At 39.5% G+C, this 18,635-nt stretch overlaps 1 protein-coding gene across 6 annotated transcripts in view; it reads left to right on the top strand.

Moving 5' to 3' along the window:
• ptprfa (protein tyrosine phosphatase receptor type Fa) overlaps positions 1-17,232 on the top strand; it is a 237,993-nt gene extending 220,761 nt beyond the window's left edge. For all 6 annotated transcript variants that reach the window (XM_062423814.1, XM_062423813.1, XM_062423815.1 and 3 more), the window contains 6 exons: positions 1,924-2,102; positions 10,272-10,398; positions 11,978-12,103; positions 13,842-13,996; positions 14,680-14,815; positions 17,164-17,232. In XM_062423814.1, coding sequence (XP_062279798.1) covers positions 1,924-2,102; positions 10,272-10,398; positions 11,978-12,103; positions 13,842-13,996; positions 14,680-14,815; positions 17,164-17,232 — 792 coding nt within the window. The remainder of the gene's footprint in view (positions 1-1,923; positions 2,103-10,271; positions 10,399-11,977; positions 12,104-13,841; positions 13,997-14,679; positions 14,816-17,163) is intronic.
• Positions 17,233-18,635: the final 1,403 nt, after the last annotated feature.

The raw sequence follows: 18,635 nt of genomic DNA, 5'->3' as shown, positions 1-18,635 counted from the left end.
TGGACAAGTAGACTAACTCTGTCATATATAAAGTTGTGAGTTTTACAGACTTGGATTTTTTTTATTACTGGTTAGTTGACCCCCTTCAGACCTCTAGACAAATTATAATTAAACAATCTGAGAAGTAAAAATCACCTTTGAAACGTTTTAGTTGAATCAGGGAAGACACAAGTTGACATGAATTCCAAAGCCTTATATGATAGTGTATGGCATTAACCCTATCAATTAAATAAATATACTGGAATGGAGCGCTATAAATAGCATCCAATCAGAGTTCCCCACCAGGGGAGCTATAAATGGGGTCTTGACACTGGGGGCAGTGGGGTGGTGGAGATAGTAATGACAGCAGAGAGAGACAAAACAGGTCAGGTGGTTTAATTATTCTTCAGCTAAGATGATCAATGGATCACAGTGAAGCCCACACACAGAGCCCAGTGAAATAACTGGATACTTAGAGGTGGAGCTCACTGTGATGACAGAGCAGGTGAACAGTTGTCTTCCTGCTTTAAGTTTTGCTAAAAGTTTCATTTGACATGGTAGAAATAGGACCAGTTATAGTCGACCCTATTACTCACTTTTTAAAGGGGTGATGAGTTGATTTTGTCCAAAGGGGCAAGAAACATGAGCAGTCAGACGATCAGAGAGGATATAAAGAACAACATCTAAGTGGGATTATCTACAGTACACTCAATACATTCAAACAGAGCACATCATCAAGTATGGCAGCTTTCATTTGTCTAACCTGCCTGATCATCTGACTGCTGGACTGTCTTGGCCCATCAGAGTTCTGTTTAGTGATATCACAAATCTCATTAACCTCTTTAATGGGTGCAATGTTATTATAAGTGATAGACAGGAGGACCCAAGGAATGAAAATTAGACCCAAGTTGTAATAAACAGGAATTATCCTGTAATTTGTCTCGCATGAGTACCACAAATTTATGACGCACATTTAAGTGTGTGAACAGTAGGAGTCGGGGGAAGAGAGAGGATTTTCATCCTCAGTGTAACACAGACGAATTCCCTCTTAGAGGAGGAGCGTTCTGCTGGGAGAACTTAACTTCTGAGCTTCAGATGACAGGCGGAAGCAGAGGGAGAGGGCAGGAAACGCAGAGGGAGAGAGTGATGGAATGAAGGAGGAGAGGGGCCAACACAAACTGGATGTCTGACAGTATACAGATAAGGTCCTACTGGGTTAGGTGGTTTTACACAGGATGAGCTGCGGCACTCCCACACTGAGCGACACCGCAGCGATTTAACCAGTCTTTGTCTCCCATCTTGGGAGGCCATGACGCGACCCAAATTATGCTGCTTGTTCAAGCAAGCAAGACGGCTGTAAATCCGGACAGAGCATAATTAGGTTTTGATCCTCAGCTCACTGCAAAATTCTTCTGCCAGCACTTCTCAAATTGACACTTGCCCTTGCAGTGCAGAGGAATCACATTAGGGCCTGTCAGCAATGCTGCCACCCCTCCTGCACCCCTCCCTCCACAAAAAAAAACACACTCTCTCAATTGGGATGCTGCTTTCAAAAGTTTTATTCTCATCAGTTTGATGCACATTGGCACAAGCCTGTCTACTTCAAATGTGTGTGGGTTTGTTTTGACTTTTCAGTGTCTTCGGGATGAGGTTTAACGTGGTGTGGCGTCAGGCTTTTATTTGAAGTCAGAGAACAAAGGGGATCAGCTCACAGTGTATCATTTTCATGCATCAATAAGAATGTTAGCTCCCCATGCCCTTTAACAACCTTGCTCACACATCACACTCCACCAAGACTGGTTATATTAGCACTTTAAAGGACCGGAGGCAGACAGTGGAGATGGTGGGCGTAGTAGTAAAGCTGCAGCACAGTCACCTCAGGGCTAAGGATCGGGTGTCTGAGGAGCATCACAGACGGACATGTACTCCTTATTGTCTCCACAGAAACTGGCTAACTCTAAAGCACATACCTCAAGATTCATCAGTGCCAACCTGCAGTGTAACAAGTTCAAGAACCGCCTGGTGAACATCATGCCTTTCGAGTCCACCCGCGTCTGCCTGCAGCCAATCAGAGGGGTGGAGGGCTCCGACTACATCAACGCCAGCTTCATCGACGGATACAGGCAAGTCCACAGAAATCATGTCAGTGAAATAGACGTTTAAAAAGAGAAGGATGAAATATTCAGAGTTGTGCTTTAAGGATGGTGGTTGTAGTGCTAACCAGGAGCTCCTCAGCAGCTGTACCTCTAATGAGGGTGGAGGTGGACCTTTTCTCTGGCAGCTGACAGCAGTAAATTACAGGCTGACATGGACTTCAGCCTTTCACTGCCTCCCATTCTATTGTTGTGCCAGTTGTCAAAACAAATCGGTCTTATTGACAGCCTTGTTTATTTCCTCTGTTTTCTTTCTTCCGGTAAATGAATATCTTGTTTGATGACAGGTGACGGAGAAATGAACTGATTACTGTGATATTTCTACAATGATTTTTTAACCCAGTTGGTCCTGAAGAGACAGATGTTAGACAGATGTTAGTTAATCCCTTTGTACAAAGAGAAATGATCACTTCTGTTTACTTTTATTATAGTTTAATGAATTGAGACTTGACCATCAAACCAAACCATGTATTTAGTAATAATACATTTTTACACAAACCCACTTACTTAGCCAACTGTAAACTTAAGGACTTGGTCAACGTTATGGAAATGCCATTACTCACTGGGTTTCTAAGAGGAAGATGTTGGATCATGTGTGTGTGTTAGCATGGGTTGTGTAGGTTAGCCTAGCTTAGCATACAAGTAGAATCAAGGGGGAAGCAGCTAGCCTGACTCAAAAATACAGCTATCAACACCTCCACAGTTTATTTAACCCTGCCATGCATAGTAGTCACTACAGTTTCACAAAAGCGGTTTTCTTATATATACACATGGATTTTTGATGACATAGTTAGACTTTAGCCACCACAGTGAAACACTAGTGCATAGGGTGACCACCTGCTAATAAGCCCAAGGAGGGACAAGGGGTATGTTTCTGAGGGACAATGTGGGACACTCACGGCGGTGGCCCCACCCCACAAGCAGACTCACTGATAGTGGTGTACCCATTTCTAGCACCTTACACGGTATATTAATAATGCCCTATTCCCCTAAACATGTGTAATTGCTGATGTATGCTCATGAATAGGCCAACCAATGTGTATTTTCTTCTAAATAAAGATTCCTAATATTTTGAACATTCAATGAATTGACAGATGCACTTCCACTTATGATTTACTAGCTATGTAATTTTCTCATAGACTTCCATAGAACCAGACTTCATTTTGGAGCCAGTGGAGTCTCCTCCTGCTGGCCATTAGGCAGAATGCAAATTATGTCCCTTCCGCACTTGCTTTACGTTTTTTTAAACTCGTTTTTAGCCTGCTTGTATAGTCAAACGAGCATTGTGAGCCCACTGAAACACACGCTTGTAGCCATGTGTCAAGTTAATGTATTTTCACAGAGACTTACCGGAAACTTGCGATTTGTACTTCAAAATAAAGCATACACGCTGTTTGTACAAAAAAACAAACAACAACAACAAATGAATACAGGGCACCTAGCGTACATTTACGAGTAGTGAGAGTTTAATACATAGGGGCTGCACACTTACCTAACTATAAACAGACTGTATTATTTGACTTTTAGGATATAGAGCGACTAACTTTTTTTTATGTTTTAGAAAGCATTGATTAATGATTATGCGTGACACGGTCTCAATTTGCGGGACGCATGAATTGGGCTTCAAACGCTGTGCGTGCACGCGCTACGCGGGACGGGTGGTCACCCTACTAGTGCATCATGTCATACACTACCACTTCATCTGCAGTAACTTCTATGGTTGTAAATCAGTTGAGTTATGTTATTATAATTTCATTTGCAGTTTTTGTAATAAAAAACTGTATTTTGAACAGATTAGTTTCCACTCTATGAGTATATGAGTCTTTATAACTTGTAGAAGTCAAGCCCAGTGCCTTGAAAAGTCAGGAGCAAGGTTTAATGTTATTTCATTGCATTAATACTAATAGAATATGTTAGAAATGTGAACACATTAGTTTAACAGCATTAGACATGTATGTTATTTTATCATTTTCACATGATATTATTTTATTCATTTTTTGTAAAATACATATTTTTTAAATTGAAAACTTGTGAAACATATCTTTTTCATGCCTAAAGAGAAATACAAAACACTGAGGAATCACTCTGACTGAGGTTATAATAATCCATGCATGAAAGGGTTAATCATAATTACAATTACAATTTTTGATTCTAATAGGAGTTAACCTGCCCTTATCCATCTGCCCTGTACTTTTATTTATGGGGCTTTTTTCCTATCTTTATTCAAGAGCCTGGTCTTTCAATTTGAGAGCATGTTTTATTGATTTAACATGTTCATATTTGTCATTCTTTCCATCAAAACTCTGCCCTTGCAGCCAAATAGCACCTGCGTATGCTTAGATTTACCCTGGTTCTGCTCAAACTGTATCCTTGTATATTTCTGCTCCAGCTTCAGCTCCTTTCCTCACACTCAGGCTGCTTCTGTGTGCTGTGAGAAGTGAGATGGTTAGAGTTAGAATAAAAATATCATGGGCAGAGCCAATTAGAGGCAGAGTAGGGACAGGTCAGGGATCATTTCATTGGTCAACACTACACCTGACATTCTCATGGTTGGGGGATTTTGATAGGGTTACTGCTCAAAAGATCCGAGAGCAGATTTCATGAGTGCACAGAAACAGTGTGAGTGTGAGGAGCTGAAGCTGGAGCAAGAGGTCTGTGTAAGCAACAATATATCTGAATGCAAGAAGACAGTCTGAGCAGAAACAGAGCAAATCTGCACGCAAGGGGCTATTTGAGTACGATGGCAGGGTTTTAAGGGGAAGAATCACAAAATCTGAAGGTGAAATCAATAAATCATGCTCTCAAATTGAAAGACCATGCTCTTGAATAAAACCCATGTCTGTGTTTGTGAGTATGGGTTTTGTTTTAATCTATGTACAGTCATGATGGAACCAAACCTGGCATCTCTGTGTGACTGTATGGATGCTCTACACAGTCACCTGGCTGTTGCTCTTCAGTAAATAAATCAAGCGCATAGTTCCTCCTAAAACCACAACATGTTATTTTTATGTTTCTGTTTGTGTTGAAACTCCTCCTGCTTTTGTTGGAGACTATTTTCAGAATAGATGAAATCCCATTTAGTGAGTATTTCTGGTAGCAGGACTGTGTGTGTGGGACTGAGTCAAAATAAATCTCAGATACTGTGTGTGTGTGTGTGTGTGTGTGTGTGTGTGTGTGTGTGTGTGTGTGTGTGTGTGTGTGTGTGTGTGTGTGTGTGTGTGTGTGTGTGTGTGTGTGTGTGTGTGTGTGTGTGTGTTTTCCTGGTAATGAAGGAACACGTCAGCCAGTGCAACATCAGTGCTCACTGATGTGTTTTTAATAGTTTTCAGACAACAATGGAGCTCTGTGGCTCAGAGGAATATAATATAGACTCTGGATACACACACAATACTTATTGATAGAATTCATGCATTGTTGGTTTCAACCTTTTATGGGAATATACTGCAGAATATCAACAATACTTCTGTCGATCAACATGAACAATGGCAGTAGCAATTCCATAAAAATCTGTCACAATAAATACAGATACAGATACACATAATGACATCAGACTACAGACCTAGCTATTGCTAAAATTGCACAGAACCTGGACTGTTTGTCTCTCAGTGAAGCGAGGTTTATTATTTATATACACCTCAATTTTTTCAATGTGTTTATGTTTGCGTTCCTGCATGTGTCAACACACCAGTGTGACAGCTAAATTAGGAGAGGTAAAGAGAGTCTGCTTGAGTTGCTAACAAGCATACATATTACACGTCAGCACTGATATTGTCAGATCCGTATGTCGGATAAATAGCCGATCGCAGTCCTCTCAGAGAAGCAAACCTCTTATGAAAATGCAAAAAACTCATTGAAAATACTTCTCAGTGCACTAGTAAAGCAGAGGCTAATGAATAAGGACTTCCCGTTTTTACTTGTAAAGAGGGTGGGTGTATCTTGTTCTATCTTGGCTGTCAGCACCTAATGAAGTCCCCTGGGCACCCCCACCTAAGGCAAGATGGGGAAGGAGGCAGGGGTGTCCTGTAATTCCTCTCTAATTCCTGTAGCAGTAATTAAGAGTGGATAGAGATAAAGGGAGCTCTAGCTCTCTCTGAGCTCACTCTTTAAAGTGCGAACAGTGGATTAGGACAGATTAAGGTGAGGGGGATAGACATGATTATCATGATTAGTGAAGGTGTCCAGTGACCCCTGGATATATCAGCTGTAGTCATTCACCCCAGTGCCTCTCTGTGGTGAGGCAGCAGGCTTATACCAGTATATCATTACCTGTACATTAGAGAAGATAGAAATAGAACAGAAGCCCTGCTTAAACTACTCATTATCCTTTGATAGCACTCCTTTTATAAGGACCTATTAACGGTGTAACTGCTGATTGGATGTAATTTGTCTAATATTCAGTGATTCATGTGATTTAGCCACATTAATCTGGAGTTCTGGATATTTCTGATCTGAAAATGTGACCGATGTGAATCACGGAGATATAAAAAAAAAAATGTTAAAGGACAGTGGTGAGCAGGAGGGAAAAAAAAGGGGAACTGCCATTAAGTGGGGCTTATGGTCATATTGTGTGTGTGTGTGTGTTGGGGGGAGGTTCCTATGTTCTGTACATACTTCCCTGCTTTTTTTCCAAGCACAGGCATGAATATTAAATGACAATACAGGTTTATTAAAACTTTTTTTTTTTTTTTTTTTACAGGTTTGGCCATTGTTTTTCTAGGTTATAATATAATTGTACTCCCGTAATCGATCAGTAGTTAATGAGACCCAGGAAATATTGTCAAATATTAAGAGCAGGGCACAATACACGAACAATGAGACAATCAGACAGTTTATCCAGATTATGTAAAGCACTTTATTAGGAGGTCAAACTGAATGTGAGTACAGAAAACAGTAAGTAGGCTACAGCAGGTCAAAGGTGAAGCAGGCAGTGAATGTTTTTACCATCTGTTCCATCATCTGAGGGCTTGTGTTTCTTGACCCATTGGAATTCTTTTTAACAATCTTGACTTCACAGTATTATCATTTCTGATAGAAATGATGGCCAAGTTTGGTACTTGTTGCATAGGGGTAAACCAGGGGCACACACAGGAACCAAAAACAGCAGCACCTCTAGCCATCACTGGCACCCACCAATCATATAGCTGTACACATCTGTACATAAATAAAAAGCACTCAAGTAGAGAAATAACATAACATAAGAATTTTCTTTTTTAAAAGGGGAAACTGCCATTAAGTGGGGACTTATTATATATGTGTGTGTGTGTGTGTGTGTGTGTGTGTGTGTGTGTGTGTGTGTGTGTGTGTGTGTGTGTGTGTGTGTGTGTGTGTGTGTGTGTACACTGCACTAGCACTCAAGCACATGGTTTTGTGAAACTTACCCAAGCCCTCTGCTGCATGCTTCAACACTGCCCCCTAGTGGCTGTGTCCTGTAACCACTACAGTGGATATTTCAGGGCCAGGCTGAGCAGCTGGGATGACATCTGTCATATTAACAGTGTTGTTAAAAAGGTTCTGTGTTGAAGCAACACCATTTAAATATCAGTGCATACATTACCAACAGCTGACTCACCAAATTGACTTTAAGTGGCTGTTTATAATTAAATATTTAACACCTGAGAGGTTCACTGAACAGTTGTGGGATGTCATTGGCTGGAACGAGAAGCTTCAGTTGACATGATAAGGACCATAGGAGGCTGATATGTTATTTGAGGGAGCTCTCCTTTAGTTTATTTATATTTTGTATTTTATTTGTACAGAATAAACAGGAGAAACAGATAACAGTGTTATTGCAAATAGCCAAATGGTATTTAATAAGGGAGTGGCAAACAGAAAAGTTATGTAATAAATGCATAGATTAAGCAAATATAATTGTATAAAAATCTAGTTGTAACACATTGTTTTGTTTGATATTGTGTTTAAACAGCACATGTTCACACCAGGGTTATTATAGTTAACTAAAACTAAAACTAGCAGTGAAAAAATAATTTAGTTAAATTGTTTTTTGTAAAAAAAACAAAAACTAAATAAAAACTACAAGGAACAATGCAAAACTAACTAAAACTAATGTGAACAGCAGATAAAATCAGCTTAGTTGTAGTTTTCTTTTCATTGTCTCCATGGTGACTGTATTGTGTTCAGTGTGACTTGTTGAGATAACGGGCTAGTACCAGTAGGGCTAGTACCAGTAAGGTTAGTACCAGTAAGGTTAGTACCAGTAGGGTTAGTACCAGTAAGGTTAGTACCAGTAGGGCTAGTACCAGTAAGGTTAGTACCAGTAGGACTAGTACCAGTAGGGTTAGTACCAGTAGGGTTAGTACCAGTAGGGCTAGTACCAGTAGGACTAGTACCAGTAGGGTTAGTACCAGTAGGGTTAGTACCAGTAAGGTTAGTACCAGTAGGGTTAGTACCAGTAAGGTTAGTACCAGTAGGGCTAGTACCAGTAAGGTTAGTACCAGTAGGGTTAGTACCAGTAGGGCTAGTACCAGTAAGGTTAGTACCAGTAAGGTTAGTACCAGTAGGGCTAGTACCAGTAGGGTTAGTACCAGTAGGGTTAGTACCAGTAGGGTTAGTACCAGTAAGGTTAGTACCAGTAAGGTTAGTACCAGTAGGGTTAGTACCAGTAAGGTTAGTACCAGTAGGGCTAGTACCAGTAAGGTTAGTACCAGTAAGGTTAGTACCAATAAGGTTAGTACCAGTAGGGTTAGTACCAGTAGGGCTAGTACCAGTAAGGTTAGTACCAGTAAGGTTAGTACCAGTAGGGTTAGTACCAGTAAGGTTAGTACCAGTAGGGCTAGTACCAGTAAGGTTAGTACCAGTAAGGTTAGTACCAGTAAGGTTAGTACCAATAAGGTTAGTACCAGTAGGGTTAGTACCAGTAGGGTTAGTACCAGTAGGGTTAGTACCAATAAGGTTAGTACCAGTAGGGTTAGTACCAGTAAGGTTAGTACCAGTAAGGTTAGTACCAGTAGGGTTAGTACCAGTAGGGTTAGTACCAGTAGGGCTAGTACCAGTAGGGTTAGTACCAGTAGGGCTAGTACCAGTAGGGTTAGTACCAGTAGGGTTAGTACCAGTAAGGTTAGTACCAGTAAGGTTAGTACCAGTAGGGTTAGTACCAGTAGGGTTAGTACCAGTAAGGTTAGTACCAGTAGGGCTAGTACCAGTAGGGTTAGTACCAGTAGGGTTAGTACCAGTAAGGTTAGTACCAGTAGGGTTAGTACCAGTAGGGTTAGTACCAGTAAGGTTAGTACCAGTAGGGCTAGTACCAGTAGGGTTAGTACCAGTAAGGTTAGTACCAGTAGGGTTAGTACCAGTAGGGCTAGTACCAGTAGGGTTAGTACCAGTAGGGTTAGTACCAGTAGGGAGAACACAAACACAGAGTCAGCATTATTTCATCCTCTACTAATCAAGGCTTTCTTCCTAATACCTGAAAAAATAAATAAAAATAAAAACTAATGGAAATTTCAAAACTTTAATAACCCTGGTTCACACATTAGCAAAACAGCAGCAAAAGTGTCCCATTATTCCAGAGACACAGAATGTTCTCTGTAAGATGACTTATGTTTTTAAGTGCTTTCATTATATTGATGGGAACTTGTGTGCACTAGTGCACAGAGAGCAGTGTTCCCAGATTGGATGGTGTTCTTACATTGTTTTCTTTGTGATCATTTGGGTGGTGTCCCCTAGTGAAAAGAATGGACATTTACCTTGATGTGTGTTGGATGGATGAAAAGCTGCTCTACTAAATGAAACTGTACGATGAGTGTGAATGTTTAATGCTCTGATTGGGTTATGGAACAACAGGGGGACAATATGGGGCCCTCGCCTCATTTTTGCCCCCTGCAGGTTCTTCCAGCATCCATCCATCACAACCCTGTCTAAACAAACAAACAACAGTATGTTACATCTCTTTGATAGCCATTTTGTGATGACATAAATATGACTGTATGTCATCATTTACCCACCTGGTGTTTACCACAGCGTCATTATTTATCTGCCATCACACATACATTTGCAAAATGAAATTCTGCAGAACCACAAATAGTGCTGAAGAGGAGGAAAGTTGAAATGGAAACTAAATTACAGTGGTGCTGCCAGGACCCTGAGGAGTAAACACAGCCATGTCTCTGTTCCAATTTGCAGGCAACAGAAAGCGTACATGGCCACACAGGGCCCGTTAGCTGAGACCACAGAGGACTTCTGGAGAATGTTGTGGGAGCACAACTCCACCATCGTAGTCATGCTCACCAAACTCCGCGAGATGGGACGGGTAACACATCACACCTCATGTCATGTTGTTTTATTAAGTATGAAAAAATGTCACATCAAATTGTAGGGCTTAAGATCATATTTGATATTCTGTTTTTTAAATGCATCATTTGTCAATTCAGGATAGAGATGTCAAAAACATGGAAATGTTGTATGCATTTTAAAATAATTAGACTTTCACTTTCTTTGTACCATGGTTAATTATTATTGTTTTATGTTTCAGGAGTTGTGATATGTGTCTACAATTTGTTAAATCTGTCATTTGCTGAAATAATATTCAGTTATACTTATTTTTAGTAGTTTAGTGATTAACTCACAATGAATGTATGTGAAATGAATACTTAATAGGTAATGTGGAGAGAATATATAATTGATACCACTGAATATAATGTTGATTATACTAAATGCACTTGACTAGTTTTTCATTAAACTGTATTTTAAGTATGTTAACTATGGAAGCATATGGCATTCAATGGAAAAACATTTAAAAAGCTCTGTTTTTATGAATGAACAAGATCATTTAAAACAACAGACACGTTCATTCCCTTCTTAAGAGCTCAATTTAATGGAAGCAAACATGGCCCACTTGTTTACTGTAATCCAGTTTGACTTTTGGGTTTGAGACACTGGGAGATGCTCCTGTCTTTAAGTCATATAGATGCTATTGTCATTAGCAGGCACCTTAGGACTGTGTGGATGTCCAGGTCTGCTGGACATTGTGATGTTTCTCCAGGATCAGTTGGACAGATATGGCATGCTCCACAGATACAAGATGATGCATATGAAATGAATTCAGGTTCTCTGCATGGTGACTCAAGAGATGATCAGATTATTATTCAGAAGTAACAGGAGAAGTGATCTCGTTAATTCAGAAAAACAGAGCTTTTTATTTTTTTCAAGTGAATGTAATACACTTCCGTAGTAACTACATTTTTTATACCAATGATTTTCTTTCATGATTTTTAGCACTTTGAATAAACTTAAGTATCACCCAATATATTTTTGACAAGTATTGATAATATATTTTTTTCAGATTTGGACACTCTACTGATATATCACATATAATATACAGTCATATATATCAATATACCCACTTTACTCATGGTTGACAAGGGGCTACTTTGTCAAAATGTTGATTTAAGTAAGCGCAGTAAAAATTAAAATGATATATGACAGGATGCAAATTACAAGATAATGTTTAGTCAAATGATCACAAACTAATTGACACACAAACTCTGGAGCCAGCTGGAATGCACGCACAGTCCTGGCTATTTTCTGGATGAATTATGAAGCTACATTGTGTTGTTGGTTCTTTGAGGCGACAGGATGCATATACAATAGTGCAGATGAAGAGAGGTGAGGGTGGTCACAAAGGGCCCTGCTGACAGGTTAATCTGGCCCTGCTCTTACTAACACAGAGGGACCATTTGTCCCTTAGGTTACTGTGAATTTACACAATATCATGATTACCCACTTTAAGTAGAGTGGTTTTTTAAAAGTCTCAAAGTGCTATCCCTTGACACCTTGATTACATGCACCACACATTTTGATGCATTTGATGTCTTCTGTCCATTCTTTAGGAAAAGTGCCATCAGTACTGGCCTGCTGAGCGATCTGCACGCTACCAGTACTTTGTTGTGGACCCCATGGCTGAGTACAACATGCCTCAGTACATCCTGAGAGAGTTCAAAGTCACAGACGCCAGGGTAGGTTCTCCTCACTGAAGCTTTGCTGTTGTTGCGTGAGGCAGCAGCAGGAAAATGGCCACAGCTCAGCTCGTTTTAATTGGAAAGGACATCAGGGCCACTTAGGGCTCTATTTTAGTACCAGCGTGTTTGTGCTGGCAGAGTGGCTTTTTCATCGCATGCATAGGTTCCTTTTTTCTGTGCCTGTTCTGTATTTTCATGAGTTTGAATATCCCTGCACCTACTGTTAGTTAGAGGGTTTGGAATGTGCACTGCTCACACATACCATACAGCTGACTGCTTGGAAAGAAGAAGAGGTGATTTGAATTTGACGCGCGATGACTGAGAGCAGGTCTGCTGCCTCTACTGATGATGTACAGTGTGCCTCACTGCACAAATGTATACCAAAACTCTGTCACTATGTGCACTTATCATGAATCATTGGTTCATGAAAATACAGTCTACAGTCTGTTAACCAACTAGAGACTGTCTAAAGTCTACCACAGATCTGAACAAGGACAGCAGAGAAGTTGAAGGGAAAAATACAGGGTTTTTTAGAAATTCATCAAAAATCAAGTCACAGTCAGAGGTTATCTGTGTCTTAAAACTAGAATGATGGTGAAAATTAAAACAGGCTTTTTTAAAGTTTTGTGTAACTCAGCACTTCAGAAATACTAAGACAGGGGTGTCAAATTCATTTTAGTTCAGTGGCCAAGTTCAGCCCAATTTGATCTCAAGTGGGCTGGACCAATAAAACCATTGCATAACGACCCACAACTAATATATGATTAATATGTGTTATAACTTATAAGTATAAACCATTATTTACAAATCAGATGAACAGCCTGATATGTTTCAAGTGCAGTTTCAACAATATGATGTCTCATTTTTTTCAGATTATTTTGCACAGAAGCTGTTGATTGACACAATATGTATACATTGTTTTTTTCAGATAACTGTATTCCAGGGTGTCAGGGTGGGGAGAAAAAACCTCTGAAGCAACAGAACAATTGGAATTACTTTATGTAATTATCATACCTTGCAAAGTTATCCAGTGGGCCGTAGACACCTTGGTGGGCTTGTTCTGGCCCGTGGGGTTTGACACCCCTGTACTAAGAGAATGATGTTGGAGATCTTGTGGAGCACAACATATAAAATATAATAAAAGATACACAATCCGGAGAGAAATATTGGTAAAAGGTGAAAAAAAACCTTTTTCTGTTTTGTTAGAGACAGTATAAGAGACCAGACCTGCTTTATGGTTTTGTAAATAAATACATGTAACACTGTATCAATTGCAAGTAAAAAGCCATTTTAAGGCCATATATGAAAACAGAAACTCACACAAATGAAGACTGGATTTTCACAATATATATGTGATGGACTTGATAATGTCACAAAGCATAGATTGACTTTCTGATCCTGTTTACAGTAGATGAGTTTTATTAGCTCCCATCAGTTCCTTTAGAGAAAAGTTAGCTCTCAAGCTAAAAACAACAGAGGTAAATATGAATACATGTATGCCTCCAAGACTTTTTCGGAGGAAGAACAAAGAATAAAGGGAAAAGTCTGTCATTCAAATGATGACCCCTGATGTTGGACCACTGATGCCCAGATTTCTAGTAATAACATATAGTGATTACAGTAGTAACTTACTCCTTGATAATGGTTGTCTATGCTACATCTAACAGGAGTGTGCTGTGGATGTGTGTGTGAGTTACTTACAGTATGTGTCTCCATGTGACTGTGTGTCCTGCAGGACGGTCAGTCGAGGACCATCAGGCAGTTCCAGTTCACTGACTGGCCAGAGCAAGGAGTGCCAAAAACTGGTGAGGGATTCATCGACTTCATCGGCCAAGTCCATAAAACTAAGGAGCAATTTGGACAAGATGGACCAATCACTGTGCACTGCAGGTAACTTTGTGTGTGTGTGTGTGTGTGTGTGTGTGTGTGTGTGTGTGTGTGTGTGTGTGTGTGTGCGTGTGCGTGCGTGCGTGCGTGCGTGCGTGCGTGCGTGCGTGCATGCGTGCGTGCGTGCGTGCGTGCATGTGTGTGTGTAAGTAAGCACATGTTTTTTTTTCACCTCTTTGGGACCTTTTCTGGTATAAACACCAACCCTGCTGGGACTATTAGTCCTCATGGGGGCCAAAGCCCAGTCATAGGGAGGTAGACACTTGGACCCATGAGTAGCTTGTCTTGTGAGCAGTTTTAAACCTTCATCCTGCCAGGTTAGACATTTTCATGGACTGTAGGTCTCTTGTTAAAGGATTTTCAGTGATCTCTGCCTCCTAACTTCATTTCAACAGAATAATCAGAATAATGTTTGACATAATGTACAAATATACTTACAGAAATCTGAATTGTCTTGTTAAGATGTGATTTATCTTAACATGTTTCAGGCTGTTGTGTTCCTCTCTTTTCTTTGTCCTTCAGATGTGTATTTTATATTTGACTTGTAACTACTATAATGTATTTTTGTATTTGTATTATGTGATGAACCAGGGGCCTCATTCAAGCCCCATTCTGTGCATGCACAACAGTTATAAATGAGGCCCCTGGTGATTTGGAGTGAGAGTCTAATAATGTCTGTCTACCAGTGCTGGTGTTGGGCGGACTGGTGTGTTCATCACCCTGAGCATTGTGCTGGAGAGGATGAGGTATGAGGGGGTGGTCGACCTCTTCCAGACCGTCAAGACGCTCCGAACTCAGAGGCCGGCCATGGTGCAGACAGAGGTATGATACTGTGCTGTTGGACTGCATGAGGAACATAATGTCGGAGTACTGGGACCTTAATGCCAGTTATTTGACCTAATCAACCAGATAACATCTGATATTTTCCGATTTACATTATTGACTTCATGCAGCCTCCCATTGTTTTGTTTTTCATATTCTGTTTTGCTATTACTTGCAGTAGTAAATACAAGTCAAAAGTGTCACATTTGTCTAAACTGGGAGCCCACATCCACATTTTGAGGAGGTCACACAGTCTGACACGACTATAACCACCCCAGATATCAGATTGAAGACCATCTTTAGAGTGGAGTGGCATTCAGTGATAACAAGCTAAAGGCTGCTTGTGATTAGCTCAGCTCTCTCACTGTGTGCTGCTCCATGTTCCTGTAATGAAACATTTCAAGAGCTGAAACTGATCATTCAGGCTATGATGTTATTTGCATTCCAATTATCACTAAAGCAAATATTTTTTTGCCTTGTTGGTCTGGAAGCTGAATTTAAACTATTGATCCAAATATGTTATATATAATATACATATTATAGCAATATTATAATTTAGAATAATCATCTTGTCACACATTGATGAGCCTTCACGTTTTAAACAGCCACACTCAGACAACTTCTTATTTTTATATTGTTATAAACACATAATCAGACACATACACATACAATACAAATACCAACACACTGTCAGCAGTCAGCATGACTGTTATAACAGTAACATGAGCAGCTGATCCCAAAGCTGTGTGAGAGAATGGATCTGACCAGTGCTGCTGTGTAAATAGAGCTCGATGTTCGTCAGACTGCTGTAGACTGAAGTCTCTCAGTATGTCAATCCTTCACTCTGTATATAATCTATATATGTTATCTGCTCACGTATTAAATCAAACAGTCATACAACACACAAATGCTGGTACATTTCACATTTGGTAATAGTTTTAACCCTTACATACTGTTTGTTTGGGTCAAATTTGACTCATTTTGACATTTGACAGCTGTAAAAAAAAACTCCAAATGTCTTTTACTCTGAAATGTGATCACTTTTCCTAAAGTGGCCCAAGATGCACAAAAATGAAAATGTTTAAAAATGTTATACTTTTGTATAGGTCCTACAATTTTTTGTCCATTGAGGCTGTTCTGGATCAAATTTGAGCCGTATCTATTGACATGTGTTTTAGTGAAATGAATAGTTCATAGTTTTAATAAGATAGTAGTTATGAGGATTTCTTTTTATGATGTAGCAGTGAAGACTGATGGCTCTAATGGTTCTACAATAAACCCCACACTTCCATAAAGCTCTTGTTATTTTCACTTTACATAAAATACATTTCCATCATTATTGCTATGTTATATTTTCATGTCTTAGGTTAAATAGGACATGATATTGTGTGATAGTAGCTGGTTTTGGTGTAAAAGCTAAAAAATACACTCTCTCTGCTCTCTGAAACATGAATCAAGGTTTAATCACATTTATTGATCAGTCAGATCAACTATTGATGATTTCTAAACACATCTGTGCTTCAACATTTAATATACAGTAGACCCTTTTTATGAGGAGATTCTTAGACCAGGTGAAAAATGACCCAGAACATACTGCGAGTGTAGAATATGAACAGTTTGTAAGGGTTAATGAGCAGTGCACAGTGCATAGCACATACAGTATTCTACTAGATACTGTATTTTAAGTAATCATCCCAATCAGAATGACCTCAAACACCATGTAAAGCACTAGGATTTCTTTTTGTAATGAAGTACGCCTTTACATTTTGTACATACCAATACTTTCCCATATTTTAGTCGTATTTGTAAATTGTATGACAATTATTATGAATAGTGTACATTACATTAGGAGTTCATTTTGAACTCACTTAGAGTGACACTTGGGTACATTTTGTATTCAATCTGAAGTAATCAGATCCTGATCTTCAGGAAAATACCCCATTACATTTAAAGGTCCAGAATATATATTACTTGTCGAGGTGGAGCTCACTCAACTACTTTACATACTGTTGACTAGATTCATCTATAACGATCACGTTATATAAGATGATCATATGTTTTACTTGTAGAATCTTAATTGTCAAAGTAGAAATACTCAAAAATGCTAAAGTACAGTACTTCAGTAAATGACATCATAACACTGCTTTCTTACAGCAGGTTATATTACTATGCAACATTTGTTTGACATTAGCAGCTTCTATAGCTCTGTAAAAGCAAACATTAGCCCTGAAATATCTCAGTACTGTTCATCCTTTATTTACTCTCTGCTGTGATTCTGGCTGGGTTGGGGTTAGGATTAGGGTTAGGCTTCCAGACTGTCTGGACTCACAATGTTTTTTTGCCACCAGGACCAGTACCAGCTGTGCTACCGGGCTGCTCTGGAGTATCTGGGAAGCTTTGATCACTATGCAACATAACCCTGCCCAGAAAACACCCTCAGAAGAGTTTGGTGTCTCCTCTGAGCCATATCCACTCAGCTCCATCAGTCCCTACGACCTGATGAGGAGGCTACGAGGAGGACTGATAAGGAGGTGACCACAGGAGGAAACACACAGGGGGACAACGGGGAAAGAGGAGAGGGGACCAGACAACGCCCTCCGGTGCCATGACTCTGCCACAGACACCAAAACCTCCCAAAAACCAACTCTGAAAGACTCGTAGTCATGCCTCATTCTGATTCTTGACTGAATACTCCCATCACTCCCCAGTTTCTGCCTCCCCCTAATAGCAAAAACTATTTTTCTGCTAGTTTCATTTATATTCATCATTATTATGTTATTATGAATATTTAGAGTTTATTTTATAATCACTTACATTGTTTATTTGATGTCTTAATGGGTCTTTTTTTATTTGCTTCTCTTTTTCATTAGCACAAAGGACATGTATTTTCAACATGCTCCAAGTTATTAATACTGGAGAGCGTATACTCACAGCTGCTAATAATTTTATTTTGTACCATAGATATGATATTCTAATGTTACCATTACTCAGTTGGTCTTATTTAGAGGGGAATGTGGGTTTTGGCTTCCTGTCTTGACATCTAACAGAATGATGATGACATCTACCAAACAGATCAATTAAACAGATCAAGTGTGTGAACTCTAATTTTACGGCTATAAAAGTACAAAGACAATTCACAACCGAACAACTGCTACCATGTACAGCGTTTCTCGTTCATTACTGTTGATTCATTTTCTCAGAGCCCTCACAAATCATGAGACTTTCAACAAAAAGGACTATAAAGCTGTTGGAAAGGTTGTGTGTCCTGCAAAGAGCTGCACCACAGTTTTCACATCTCTTCTTAAAGTGGACTCAGGTAGACTAAACACACAGAGAGCCTGTTCTTGAGAAATTTTGTGAAATAAGTGTGACAGCATCAAATACTGTAACATGCTCAGTACATGAAAAAATAAAATAAATCGATTTTGACACAAGAATTCTACTGAGAGTATTTCACCAAGGCTCAGTGCTGAACAAATTAGGCCAGGTTTATTATACATTTATCTTACAGTCATCAAATACCATAAAAGATCAAAACCACTAATGTGTAAGTCCATCTGTCAATAATTCCGAAGTTCTCTACTGTGTCTGTGGCTCTTAGCTCCCATTGGTTCCTACTTAAGACGTGAATCTTTAAAATTGCCTCAAAAATATATTGTTTCTTTTTTTAATGCTTAGTCACTGTAGTTTCAAACATAACACACAAACCAGTCGGGGACTATTTTCAGCGGTGGATGAATCCACATTTTATGCTCCAGTAAGTATATCTGAAAGCCAAACAGTCAAATAAACAGTTGAGTCAAAATAAACTACAGTGTGT

This window comes from Scomber scombrus, chromosome 8 (genome assembly GCF_963691925.1).
Source record: "Scomber scombrus chromosome 8, fScoSco1.1, whole genome shotgun sequence".
NCBI lineage: Eukaryota > Metazoa > Chordata > Actinopteri > Scombriformes > Scombridae > Scomber > Scomber scombrus.
Note: the sequence above shows the minus strand (reverse complement) of the source record. Positions and strands in the feature narration are given on the sequence as shown.